This window comes from Pterocles gutturalis, unplaced genomic scaffold, assembly GCF_000699245.1.
Source record: "Pterocles gutturalis isolate BGI_N339 unplaced genomic scaffold, ASM69924v1 scaffold49026, whole genome shotgun sequence".
In the NCBI taxonomy this organism is placed as follows: Eukaryota; Metazoa; Chordata; class Aves; order Pterocliformes; family Pteroclidae; genus Pterocles; species Pterocles gutturalis.
Genome location: NW_010107258.1, coordinates 5,739 through 20,100, shown reverse-complemented (window position 1 = coordinate 20,100; position 14,362 = coordinate 5,739). Strand labels below are relative to the sequence as shown.

At 48.5% G+C, this 14,362-nt stretch overlaps 2 protein-coding genes across 2 annotated transcripts; both read left to right on the top strand.

Moving 5' to 3' along the window:
- Nucleotides 1-2,915: 2,915 nt before the first annotated feature.
- Nucleotides 2,916-4,030, top strand: ACKR2 (atypical chemokine receptor 2; the record flags this gene model as incomplete). The annotated part of the gene is made up of 1 exon (XM_010088035.1): nucleotides 2,916-4,030. A coding segment is annotated over one exon (1,115 nt), but the record flags the coding sequence as incomplete, so codon positions are not given.
- A 2,408-nt stretch (nucleotides 4,031-6,438) lies between these two features.
- LOC104472378 (5-beta-cholestane-3-alpha,7-alpha-diol 12-alpha-hydroxylase) lies at nucleotides 6,439-8,088 on the top strand. The gene is given in 1 exon segment (XM_010088033.1): nucleotides 6,439-8,088. A coding segment is annotated over 1 exon segment (1,650 nt).
- Nucleotides 8,089-14,362: the final 6,274 nt, after the last annotated feature.

The following is a 14,362-nucleotide window of genomic DNA, read 5'->3' as shown; positions in this document are numbered from 1 at the left end:
GGGGGTTGTTGTGACCAAAGTGAAGGACCTGACACTTGGCTTTATTGAACCTATCCGTCTCCATATCCATCTCTCAGGCAATGGCAGATGTTCCCACTAATTAAAGCTCTTTAGAAAACAAAATAACAAGAGGGACCTTGCCACCACATCGGGGGTTGGGAAGCAGCAAACCCACAATCAACAGGGAGCGCCAGATTGCTTGTTTGGGAGGAGGTGGGGTGGAGAAAATGGAAGGATTAAGGTGGACGGGGGAAAAACCTGCCTGGAAAAATGGAGAGAAGAAGGGCAAAAGGAACTGGTCATGTTTAAAAAAGTGACTGGTCTGTGTGCTTGCCTGCATGACCCTGGTCTAGTGCATCCCAGAAAAACCCATTTTTAGGCTATTTTGTGGGTGGTCTCACCACCCAACCAGTGCATGCTGAGGTGCATGGGATCCACCAGCCATCTTCACGTTGTGTTGATGGGGGTCTTTGGTCCCAGCGGCTCTGGCCATCCCCAGTGTGATGTCTGACTTGAGCCATCCACGAGCAGGTTGGATTTCTCCAGGAGGGGTGCTGGGTCCCCATGGCACCCGTGGCAGGAGGTACCACAGTCCTGATGGGTATCTCAGGCGGCAAAGCCCAACTCTGGGTGCACACGCCTGTTGTAGATGTTGTAGAGGGACACGTGCTCCAACAGGGTGCAGAGATGATTCCTCCAGTGCTGGCAACCACTGACCAAGACCAGGAAACACAAAACAAAACCAGGGAGGTCACACGGAGCTCACATTTCCTGCCCACGCTCTTACACAAGTGAAAGATTCCTAAAAGCCTTATTCAAGCCTCCGGCAGGATGGGAGCTGCCCACGGTGCAGAAGAAGCTCTTGTAAGTGCGTTTTCTGCTTCTTGCTTGTAGACAAAGCTGCATGAGAAACCTGGAAAGGTTCTCATTTCTTCTTGAAAGTTAGCCAGCTCCTAAGTGCCAGTGCTCTGGCAGGCTTGGGATTAATTTGTGAGCTCAGCCCACGTTGTGTTTGAGAGTTCTCTGCTTCGAGCTACGGGATGGGGATGTGAATGTCAGTGCCAGCGTGATATGAGGGGGGGAAACACAGCAGAGAGAGAAAAGGCATCTTGATGGGCTGGAAGAGACACAAAAATGGAAATTTTGGGGATGTCTTGTGCTTATGTGGGTGCAGAGGCGGCGTGTGTGGTGTTTAGGAGCCTTGCTGGGTGTTGCTGTGATCAGAAGGGTGGGCAGCTTTGGTTTCCTCTCGAAGTCAGACCTGTATATGGCTAATGATGAATTTCCTCCAAAATGTGAAACAGAAAAAAAAGCTCATTCCTAGAAAAGTCTTTTTCTGTCACTCTCCCATGGCAGATCTCTGCTCTCCACTCACCAAAGAACTGCAAGACAGCAAGAAAACATTTCAATCCAGCCCAAAACTAATTTTCTCTCTTTTTTTTTCAGCCACCTGTGATTGCCTGGAATGGGTATTTAAGCAATTTTAGACATGAGACCGCAACAGGTATGTCCAAAGCTTCACCCCTTACGGCTGCACACCCAACAGGCATCCTCAGCACCCCACTCCAAACCTTGGGTGCTTTGCTTAACCCACGTGGGCGGGAGGGGCTGCCCTTTCCCGGGATGTTCATGGGGCAGGAGCCATCCCTAGAAGTTGCAGAGCCACTGTGGGAACCTGATGATCCTTGAGGTCTTTTTCCAACCTTAATGATTCTATGATTCTATGTCCACCCTGGGATGTGTAGCACTATTTCTTCCTCTGACAGCACTTGTTTGCTGTCAGAGCCTAGAGATCAGTCTTGATTTTTAAACCCACCTAAACCTCCATGGTACTGCAGGGAGGTGGCTCAGATGATCCCATCTCCCACAGCAGGAGATGGGCTCTTCAGTGACAGCCGTTGCCCAGTTAGGGTGGCTTTTGGAAGGTGAAAGCCTTCTAGTGTTCTTGTGTGGGTTTTGGTTGTTTTTTTTTTTTTTTCTGAAAATCAGACTCCAAAAGTGGGAAGCTCTCCAAGCCAGTCACCATTTCCTGAAATCTTGGCTGCAGCTGTCTAAACACTGACGCCAGCCTGCGGTCCTGGGGAGCAGCCGACCGCATGGCCCTCGCTCTCCTCGGTCAGCAGGGTTTCAAGCCATGCCTCGGCTCAGGCAGGACTGGCTCCAGAAACATCCTTCCAGCTAAATCTTGACCTCTAACCTTGATTCAGGAATTGATTCTGGTGCCTATGTGTCCTTACCTTGCATGAGGCTTTGAGCAGCCTGGTCTATTGGGAGGTGTCCTTGCCCAAGGCAGGGGAGTTGGAGCTAAATGTTCTTGAAGGTCCCTTCCAACCCAAACCATCCTATGATTCTATATTTTCTACTCACCTTCTACAAGAATCCATGGCTTGATGTCCTAGAGTTGGCTTGGAGAGGGATTGGTGTCCTACCAGAAGCATGAGATGTTCAGCGTTTCACCTCTGGGAGCAGCCCCACCAACATAAAGGTGCTCGTGGCAGGTTCTGCTTCACCGAGAACTGAGATGCTGCTTTCTCAGTAGCAACCCGGGTGAATCTAAAGCAGGGAAGTGTGGTGGTGGATTTCCCATAATTTAGAGCAGAAACTTCCTCAAAAGCTTGCAGTGGTGTCTGTCAGGAGGAAGTGGTGAGTTATGTCAAAGACTGTGCTAATTTACTTTCAAGTTTTAATAGGTCGGAGTAAAGAAACCAGAATTAATTTTTAGTATATGTATGTATAGACAGCTGTCCCCATTCCATAGGCAAAGGCCCAGGAGTGCAGGACACAAAGTACTTATCAGAAGGAGGCAGAAATTTAAACCTATGAACTAGAGGAAAACCCTCCATGATGTGATGTTTGCCTTTTCCTTGTGGATTGGAGCAACATTTTGATCCCCTTCACTTGTCTTTTGTTCCTAGGCAGCCACTTGTCAAACTCAGCTTCAAAGGTGACAACAACCACCGCTGCCACCTTGGTGGATGCTGCCAATTCGAGCGACTATGTGTACGAGTACTTGGATGAGGAGGATTACATGCAGTATAGCCTCTGTACGAAAGAAGAGGTGCTCTCCTTCAGCAGAGTATTCTTGCCGTCTTTTTACACCGTGGTCTTCCTGGTTGGGTTGGCTGGGAATGTCCTCCTGTTTATTGTCCTCATTATGTACATCAAGAAGAAAAGGAAGATGACTGAGGTGTATCTGCTGAACTTGGTGGTTTCAGACTTCTTCTTGCTACTAACCCTTCCTTTTTGGGCTCTGTACATTTCTCGGTGGGTGACCTGGGACATATTGTGCCCGGTCTTAAATGCCATGTACACTGTGAATTTCTACAGTGGGGTCTTTTTTGTGAGCTGCATGAGTCTAGACATGTATCTGCAGATAGTTCATGCTTGTTCTCCTCGCAGCAACATGGCATGGAGGATGTCCATCCTCGTCTTGGTGGTGGTATGGCTCCTTTCCATACTTCTCTCCATTCCTGATGGCCTCTTCAGCAGCACAAGGCAAATCCACAACAAAACCATCATATGCACCCATGATTATGGCCAAGAACACTTATTTTGGAAGGTTGTCTTTCGGGTCATTCAAAACATCCTGGGTTTCCTTTTTCCCTTCCTCTTCATGATCTTCTGCTATTCCCGCATAGCATGTGTCCTCGCTGTGTCTCAGATGCCTGGCTCAAGGAGAGCGCTCTGCTTAGTCTTTACTCTGGTGGGTGTCTTCTTTGTCCTGTGGTCCCCTTACAACATTGTCCTCATCCTTCACTCCCTGCAAGATGCTGGTGTGATCAGGAGCTGTGAAAGCAATAGGCAGTTGGACTATGCCATGCTGATCACGGAGAGTTTGTCCTTTGTCCACTGCTGTCTCAACCCCTTGCTCTATGCTTTTGTGAAAAAACGATTCAGGTTATATTTATGGAAGATCCCTCGGGCCATTTGCAGGAGAAGTGCTTTCTTTGACATCCAGCCCCCAGAGAGTAGCCAGTCTTGCAGCAGATACGCAGCTGACATAGAAATGTTGAGTATGACAAATGCATGACAAATATTTACATTATTGACATTGGAATTATTATAAAAAGATTGCCCCTGGGTTTATGATCATGGAAGAAGCCCAGCTCCTGTCTGGCGTATGTGAGGCATTAGTGGATGAAGGAGCAGCTTCTCTAGATGTTGTGCCCCTAAAAATTCAAACTGAAACTTGTGCGGAATTTCTCCCCTGTAAATCCCAAAGGATCTGATGGAGGAGAGCGATCCCATTATCCCTCCAGCTCCTGGTGTAAGCATGGGAATGGATTTGCCACGCTCATCCATCAGGCCAGGCTCAAGTGGCCAGAAGCCCAGCCTGGGGGGTGGCTTTGCTTCCCCTGGCTTTAGCCATCTGCTCAGTAGGTGTGCTCAACGGGGCTCATCCCTTTGTCTACCAGGAGAGACAACGGGAGGAATTAGGCACCGTTAAACTGGGTTGTCTGACTGGTGATGGGTTTCTCTGTTACGATGAACTGTGCCACGCTCGAGTCTGCTGAGCAGGGAACTGTGTCCCTTTCTGAGGGACAGATCCTTGGTTAGGGATCAGTTTGATCACCAACAAAGTTCAAAGAAGTAACAACCGGTGAGAAAGAGGAAAAAAAAAAATGGGCTCAGCAGAACCGTGGTGGAGGTATCTGCCTTTCTGAAGATTGGTTTTGACAAAATAAAAAAGATCCATGGATACCATCCTTAATATAAATTATGGCTTTGTAACACCACAGACTGAGAGCATGGGCTTGAAGAGAAGAGCATGGAGAGCTGTTAGACAATCCTTATTACTCAGTGTAGCTTTAAAATTCAATATTATTAATTTACTGACCTTTATTTAAAGGTACTATTCACCCCAAAAACTCTTGGACCCTTTCCAGCCTGGAGACCTATTGAGCATGGAAGTTGCCTAGAATTGTACAAATAAAAATAATAATTCAAGAGAAAACATTCATCACCTTAATTTTATTGCTAGACAAGATTACTGGGCCAAGAAGGGCTTTGGATTGATGTAGAAAGGTGGATTTGTTTTCTCTGCTGTTATTTTTCTTGTCAACATTACTACAGCGTGTGTCCAAAAGGCTGGGAGCTTTTCTTTAAAAAAAAAAAAAAAAAGCCAGAATAAATATTTAGTTGATGCTGTGACTCCACGGGTCAGGTCACTGGGAGGGAATGTGGAACGGGAGAGCAGCTGGGAAGCAAAAACTAGAATAAAGATTATGATCCCATATGGAGGAGGTCTCGTGGGACTGTGAAAAACTTGTGATGGGATGCTCAGGGGAAGGGCAAAGGTGGGAAAAATACAGGAGAGGGAGTATCAGGGTGGATTGGGGAGGAAAAGGGTGGGAAAATAGAGTGGGGGAGTATCAAAAGGGGCTGGTTGTGTATAAGCAGTGTGCCCTGGCCTGGCACCTTATTAAATCATTTTTCTTAATCAGAATCATAGAATGCTTTGGTCTGGAAAGGACCTTAGAGAACTTCTAGTTCCACCCCCCTGCCATGGGCAGAGACACCTCCCACTAGCCCAGGTTGCCCAAAGCCTCATCCAGCCTGGCCTTGAACCCCTCCAGGGATGGGGCATCCACAGCTTCTCTGGGCAACCTGGGCCACTGCCTCACCACCCGCACAGGAAAACATTGCTTCCTAATATCTCATCTAATTCTCCCGTCTTTCAGCTTAAAACCATTCCCCCTTGTCCTATCCCTCCAACCCCTGTTGAAGAGTCCCCCCCCCATCTCTCCTGTCTCCCCGGAGCCTTCTCTTCTCCAGGCTGAGCACCCCCAACTCTCTCAACCTGTCCTCGCATGGGAGATGCTCCAGCATGTGCACAGAAGAAAGTGCTGTCATCCTTCTGGGTGCTGCTGGTCTCCAGCTGGGAGGTGGACTTGGCCACACACAGATGTTGGACTCATCTGATACAAAGCAAATGCAACTGATTCAATTCCCCATCACCCATGAGAAAGGCAGACCTGCTTTGCTTTGCTCTCATATTAGCAGTGCTGACACTGTTCATTGGCAAAGCACTTATGGGGCACTGTGCGCTCAAGAACATCAAGGTGTTGGACACCTTTCCTTCTCTTGGCTTTTGAGACCAAATTAGCTCAGCTGTACCCCCTTTCCCTCCATCCTGAGCTCACTTCCAGTAACATTTCCTCCATCCACTCTTCCTCTCATTTTTCCAGCCTGCAGCACACGTCCATAGCCTGGTGTTAAAGGCAGAAATCACCGAGTGAAACGCTCTCAACCCTCTTTTTCAAAAAATGAGCTTCATGCTTAAGCTGCTGCAGAGCACATGCTGAAACTCATCCATCTGCCACAGCAGCCCAGTAACTCCAACATGATTATAGTACACCTTCCACCTTAAAAACCTCTGTTTGTTCATCAAGGGAGAAGTACACACTGGAGTGCTCTGCAGGCAAACACGTGCTGCCAATGGGGACAGAGATTATCAGCTGTGTGTCTGCGTATCAGCTCTGGGATGGGAATAAAAAGCACCCTCCTGCCCCAGCCTAGCTCTCGTCCAAGCTCTGGGACGGGCATAGAGGTCTCATGGGGCTCTGGGTGACTCTCCTCTGTACCCTGCTAGCATCGCTGCTCGGTGGGCTCTACCTCCTGGGTGTGTTTCGGAGACGGAGACCCGATGAACCGCCTCTGGACAAAGGTACGATTCCCTGGCTGGGTTACGCACTGGATTTCAGAAAGGACAGTTCAGAGTTTCTAAAAAGGATGCAGAGAAAACACGGAGATATTTTCACCGTGCTGATCGGAGGCTATTACTTCACCTTCGTGATGGACCCCTTCTGCTTTGGAGCCATCGTGAAGGAATCCCGTTCTAAACTCGACTTTAACTCTTTCGCATCTCAACTGGTCCTGCGGGTTTTTGGCTACAAACCCACCAAAGCCAACCACGGCATCATTCATGCATTGAGCATGAAGCATCTGATGGGAGATGGACTCACTGTCATGACACAGGCCACCATGGAGAACTTTTGGAAGCTGATGTTTTTCAATCTGAGCTCAGGAGAGGAGAAGCGAGCGTGGCAAGAGGATAACCTCTTCCACTACTGCTACAACATCGTCTTCAGAGCCGGGTACCTGGCTTTGTATGGCACTGAGCCACACCAGGGGCCAGATAACAAGGAGAAAGCTAACGAGCAAGATCGCATCCACTCCAACCAGGTGTTTCACGAGTTTCGGAAGTACGACAGCCTCTTCCCTCGCCTGGCTTATGCCGTGTTGCCTCCCAAGGACAAAAGAGAAGCCGAACGGCTGAAGAGGCTCTTCTGGAGCATGCTGTCTGTGAAGAAGAGCAGTCAGAAGGACAACATCAGTGGGTGGATAAGTGATCAAGACCAGCAACTGGCAGAAAACGGCGTCCCTGAGTACATGCGGAATCGTTTCAGGTTTATGCTGCTCTGGGCATCCCAAGGCAATACAGGTCCAACTGCCTTCTGGCTCCTGTTGTATCTGATGAAACATCCAGAAGCTATGAAGGCTGTGAAGGATGAGGTTGATAAAGTCTCAAGGGAGAGCGGCCAGGAAGCAAAGGCAGGGAGCCCCCCAATTAACATCACAAGGGACATGTTAAACCAAACTCCTTTTCTGGACAGTGCTCTGGAGGAGACCCTGAGGCTGGTCGCAGCCCCAGTACTGATCAGAGCTGTCCTCCAGGACATGAGCCTTAAGATGAGCAGTGGGACAGAGTACACTCTTCGCAAAGGAGACAGGTTGGCTCTGTTCCCACACCTCTCTGTGCAGATGAACCCTGGGATTCACCCCGAGCCTCATGAATTTAAGTACGACCGCTTCGTAAACCCAGATGGCACCAAGAAAGATTTCTACAAAAATGGGAAAAGGCTGAAATACTTCAACATGCCTTGGGGGGCAGGAGTATCCATCTGTCCTGGGCGGTTCTTTGCAACCACTGAAATTAAACTGTTTGTGTTCCTGATGCTGAGTTACTATGACCTGGAGCTGGTCAACAGAGAAGAGGAGATCCCAGCAATAGACGTCAGCCGCTGGGGATTCGGGACGATGCAGCCTGTTCGTGACGTTCGGTTCAGATACCGGCTACGCTTTTAATTTGGGAGTTGTTGCTTTGTTAGTTCTGGTGTTATCTGTGAAATAAATTGCATGATCCCATGATTATCAGATCCATGCGGCACCAACGCTGGCATGATTTTGTTTGCTAAATGATTATCGTGGCTTTTCTCTTTACCTCTTTCACATGGATCTCTGCTCTGCCTTCTGGTTATTGTGGTGTTGGGTTATGTGACAAAAGCTCATCTGCACAGCCACAAAGGAGTGCAAAGAGACAAATAATACCCTGCCAGGCTAGTCCCAGCCCAACCCTGGGGGCCACCAGCCCATCAAAAGCCCATCTGCACAAGCCCAGAGGAGCACAGGAGCTTATTAGCAGGTGGGAACCCAAATGAAGGACTTCCAAGGAAGATGTATTCTGTTCAGATCCCTCCAAGAGCTGTCCCAGCAGAGCCATGGTCCTGGCACAAGACCCATGGAGATGTGACATCGGGAGCAGAAATCTGGATCGCCATATGGACTAAGGGGGATCGCTGTCAAGGGATGGGGGACATCTTATGGCATGCAGGGGAAGAGTATTTTGGGATTGCACAGGGTTTACGGTGAGATTTTTAGGGGAGGAACCAAAGGTGGGAAAAAGGAGAGATTTATGGGATTTAGGGAGGAAAAGAGAGGTGTAAGGAGATAAAAAGGGTTGGTTGTGTGCAAATAGGCAGCTGGTCCGCACATGTGTCTTGTCCTACCTTGTGCTGGATCAGCACAATCTGTCCTATTGTCTTATTAAATTCTTTTCCTTGAATTCAAGACCGTGAGTTGGTGGGCTTGTGTGTCCGTGGTGCCAGCAGCTGGCACAAGTGTGCAAATGGGTGTGCAAGTGAAGATCAACTCAGATCAGCTGGCAAATGGGTGAAGTGGCCAGGGAGCCTGGGGGGAGCCCGGCTGCATGCCAGCATTGGGGCTGCATTATTTCGTTACCAGCTCCTTAATGACACATTTTCTGCATGAAGTATCACTGGCAGGATGGCATCAACTCATAGTAAATCCCTGAAAGGTCAGAGGACAATAAATATCCTCTCCAGAGGTGTAAGGATTTCCTCCGGTTTTTCAAATTGTCTATAGTTTTGTATCTGATGAGATCCCCAAAGGGAGCAGAGGTGGGATGTCCCAAGCAAGGACACACCAACAGCTCCTTCCCAGGTCATGTTTAAGAAAAGGTGAGATCTTGCTGATCCCATTTGCCATGTCTGTGGGAGGAGAAGGGAGCTGCAAACATCACTCATAACCTACAGTACCATTTTCTTATATCTACACGAGTTAGGGATGCACAGGGTCACCTGCTTTGCCAGGGCTGCGGGAGGTTGTGTGTTCAAGCCCTGTGTCTTGTGTACAGATTCTGGGGATAAAAAAAGGGTTGTGGAAGTCTGTGTGTCTGACTTCATCACACTTACCGTGACACAGCTGGAGCACGGCTGTGTACAGCTCAGCCAGGATCCCCCGCAGCACCGAACCAGCTCCCTTCTTCAACCCGAATCATTGCACAAGCCTAGAAATTTTGGACTCTGCATACTGGCCAGGAACAGGTCTGCTCTCCTGTATGGGGATGGCTGTCTGAGGCATCTGCACCTTGGTGGGGGGTGAGCTTCCAGCACCCAGCTCATGCTTGAGTCCCATCAGGATCTTGATGGTCCTCCACATTCTCCTTGAGCGCCATGAGCCATTGGTAATCCCAGAAGATGCCTATTGGAAAGTGCCATCCCCCCTCCAAATTTAGACCCCATCATGTGCAAAGGCCCGAGGATGCTGTAGGGATTGGGATGGGGGTGATGGGAAGGGGCTAGAAAACCAAAGTGGGGCAATGAGAAAACAGCCTCAATCCCTATGGGGTCACTGTGAGTTTATGAGCCCCCAAACATCTCTGTTGTATCCACTGGATCCAGTGCAGGGTGAAACTTTTCTCTCCAAGCTCTGCTTTGCTTTTTTCCTTCAATCATTAGGGCTCTGACAACATCGGTCCTTACAGAAGTTAAATCACAGCCTTACGCGTGCAGAGGACAATGGATCGATTTTAACCCCGACACTAACCTTGGACTTCAGAGATTATACATGACAGAAGAATGAAACTCAAACATTTGCACGTGTGTCCAAACATCAAAGCCAAATTCTGCTATGTTCTGCAAAGGACAGCATTATGTTCCAGACCTTGTAGCGGTGGAAATTCAGGCAGAAACTGTCAAGCAGCTGTGGCAGAGCCAGGGAAAAAAACAAAAAACAAACAAACAAACAAACAAAAAACCACAAAAAAAAAAAAAAACCAAAAGCCCCCTCCAAAGAAAAAACCCCTACCTGTAACTGCTCAAGGCTTAACTATGACAGCTAATATTCCCACTAATAAATCCAGCATCTTTTCCTGACTCCCACATTCCCTCTACAGCTCTTACCTCTTTTTTTGTCACCTGTGGGTTCTTTTCTTTGCTCTGCTACCAAGAATTAAGCTGGAGCTCTTCCCACGTTCTGGTCCCAAGCTCCAGCCCATGCCCAGCAATGCCTTGGGACAGTTGGACAGGTCAGGGCCATGCTGACATCCAGGCCAAGTGATGCCCACTCCAGGGCTCTAGCAGGAGGAATTTTCATGTGGATGGTCACAGTTGCATATTGGTGGTTATCGCTTCTAGGGACCAAGGTTGGAGTTGAGGGGTGGGCGACTGGTGCTGCATGAACATGGACTGGGCTTGGGAAACAGATATCAAAGTAGTAATAATGGCAATAATTCAGCACAAAAATCTGGCTTTACTTCCTTGTCAGAATGGTTTATTTAACTGAACAGTTTTGAGTCTATAAAGACTTCAGACATGCTCAAATGCATGCAGTTGTGAGAAGCAAAAAAAAAAAAAAACCAACAACTCACCCCACACTTCATTTGAGTCATATATGGAAGAGTGTGAAAGCTCCAAATGAGTTAATCTGCAATTAAGTTTTATGCTTAGGTGGGTTGTCCCCTGGCACTGAACTTTCCATCCCAGAGTGCACCAGCAAGAGTAAGTAGCCTGTGCCAACAGAAACCTTATTGGATTTGTAAGAGAAGTTAAACTGGAAGGAATCCAGGGTCTTAAAAAGTTTCTTGGGGGCCAGACCTCATCGCTCACGTAACTCCTCTAACCCCCAAGAGAACCAAGTATGGAGTCTGGCCCTAAAACCTTGGTTTTCTCTTCTGTTGTCCATCGTGAAGACAATATCACTTTGATGTTCAAAGCTCGACAGTCTGTTGAGTCAGTGTCTGCTCTGCACAGCACAGTGAAATCTCCTCCGCTCTCAGTTATGATTCCTGCTCTACACACCCTGCAAGGGAAGGAGTCATGATGCTGCACGCTTCAGGTTTGGAACAATATGGGTTAAATGTGCTGGAAAAGACCACCTCTGGTTAAACAGCATCACTTCTAGGATTAAACTGTAAGGCATTAGGAACTGTTTTCTCATTCTCGTTCCTCTAAACGCAGCCAGATACAGCTCTGAGAAAGCCTCCGCTTCCTGCTGCTTGTAAGGAAAATTCAAGAAATTTGACAGCATGGATAGATAATCATTCACTTCAGAGAAACTCAAAGGAACACGGAGGTTATAAGTACAAAGCAATGACACAGCTATCATCCATTGCAAAGGAAAGCAGGCTTTGAAGGAGGAAGAGGAACAGGAAAGTTCAGGATTTTTTTTTTAAGAATTAAAACACACAGCATCTGCTGCCACATCTCCCAGGAGATGTTATGCCTGTGCACTCCCCAGAGAAGAGCAGCCCAGCTCCAAAGTGGCAAAGTCTCTTAGTGGTACAATATCTGCGTGTCACGAGGTCATGGTCACTACTGCATTTGCTGACTTTACTGTCTGGTGGCCAAGTTATTCCCAGCAAGTCACAGCTTGTGCAGCAATACCCTGTGGCAGGCAGGATGCCCTGCTCCGAATGCAATGAAGCCAGGGAAGATGGGGGAGTGTTTTCGATGGGGAGCAAGACAAAGCTGCAATGGACCACTCACACCACCACCGGACAGCTGTGGGTGTGCTCAGAAAAGGCATTCTGCTCAAACCTGTTTTGGCCCCGATGGTGGGGAAGCTCATACAACTAAATACTCTGTGAGCCGTCATCCTGGCCATAGGGGACATCATTCCCAGAGATGCTCATATACCAAGTCACAGCTTGGTTTTTTCAAGAGTTGTTTGTTCTTTAACAGGTTTTTAAGATAACTGGTGCAGATGCAGTCAGACAGGTCAGGGGTTACTGTAGGAGCCTCTGATGGGAAACTGTCATCTAGGTCTAATGGGAGACTTCAAATACATGCCTCAAAAAATGAGTTTTGTACACGCCTCCTTCCTTTGCAGCCTCTTGTTGCTCCACAGGTTGAGAGCCCTCCTCTAGACCTGTGCTTAACCTTGGGTCAGGCCCACGGGGACAGTGGAGAACTTGGCCAGGTAGGTGACACACTGAGCCTGGCTGGCAATGGGTGCTAGCAGAGTCCCACCACTCCAGCCTTGTGTCTAGCACTTGGGATCACAGGACAAGTTGTGTTGGGAGGGAGCTCAGGAGGTATCTAGACCAACCTTCTGGTCAAAGCAACGTCAGATGTTGGCTCCAGCCAGGTTGCTCGAGGATTTAGTTGGACTTCTACATCCAAAGCCTGAAGATACATTGCTGTCTAGCATTAACAAAGTGCTTCAGTCTTCCCTATTTTCTCTTTAGAACTGATTATTGAATTCTTTTGGTTTGAAGGCAGGTGAGAAACCCACCAGTCGCTCAGACCTTGATACAGGGGTCATGGTGAGGTGAGCAGTGCAGTGACATCTGAAAGCACGTCTGGTCATCATGTCCTGGGGCCAAGGACAGAAGTAAATGTCTGGCATTTGCACCCATGGAGTCTTTCTGAGTTCAGGGAAGGATTTGCAAAGCTGCTGGGGTTAGTCCCAGAAATGGCTGTGCAGATCTCTCCTGGTTTTTCCAAAAAGTGTGCAACCAAGTGACACACACACTGTCAAGTTACCGTTAGTCAGCTGAGCCACGTTAGGTCTGTATTTCTGTTTTTATCTTGTGGCAATGCACATAAAGTGGATTAATTTGCTCGTTTATGCTAAATCACATTCACAGAGAGCCGTGACCCCAGCTCAGCTGATGCACAGCAACTTGGCAGGACTGTTTGGTACCAGACACTAAGTGCAGAAGGGAGAGAGGGAGAAAATCCACATTTGTTGCCACGTCCGCATCACTGTGCAATCATGAGGCCATACTTGGAGCACAGCAGGCCCCTTTTCTTTTCCCGCTCAGTGAGGAAATTCCTCAGTTTGGTGGTAGGGAAGGTCACCAGTGCTTGCTGCCTGTTGTCCAAACCTGTCTCCTGCAGCCACGGGCTCTGAAGGCACTCCGAGGCTGATGGCCTTCCCCTACGACAAGACAAGGTGAGAAGATCAGTTGAGCATCCATGTGGAGCGAGGAGGCTCCTTGCAAAGGGAGAAAAAGAAGGAAGAATAGCCAGGATCTGCACCAACTGTGCTGTTGGGAGAGCAGACACCCATCTTACCAAGGATTTGTGCACAGTGTGCTCTGGAGAAACGACACTGCTCCCCCGGAGAGACCCGCGTAGCACCGCGTGAGCTTCACTTTACCCTTCCTGGTCGTTCTCAGAAACTCACAGGCTACATCGGAGCTGACGGGGTAGTTGGCACTCAACCTGTCCCGAAAGAAGAGAATTGATCAGCGTGAATGGTGTTGCTGAAGATGCTCCTTCTCCCAGGAATTCCCACCCAGCATTGAGAGGAGGGTCATGAGGATGCACAGAAACGTACGGGAAAACAAAATCCCAAAGGCCACTGTTCTTCAGGGGGTTTCGTGACTTTGGCTGCTTTGGTGTAATGTGAATTTTCTTGTTAAAGCTGGGGCTTTCAGATGAGGCTGAGTGAGAAACACCAGCAGCTGCTGTGTTGTCAAAAAACCTCCCTACTCGGAGACATCACAGGAAAGCTGGGGAGGGACTTTTTACAAGGGCATGTAGTGACAGGATGAGGGCAATGGATTTAAATTGGAAGAGGGCAGATTTAGACTACATATTAGGAAGAAATTCTTTACTGTGAGGGTGGTGAGGCAGTGGCCCAGGTTGCCCAGAGAAGCTGTGGATGCCCCACCCCTGGAGGGGTTCAAGGCCAGGCTGGATGAGGCTCTGAGCAACCTGGGCTGGTGAGAGGTGTCCCTGCCCATGGCAGAGGGGTGGAACTCGATGATCTCTAAAGGTCCCTTCCAACCCAAACCATCCTGTGAGTCTATGATTCTATGATCCTTGCATGG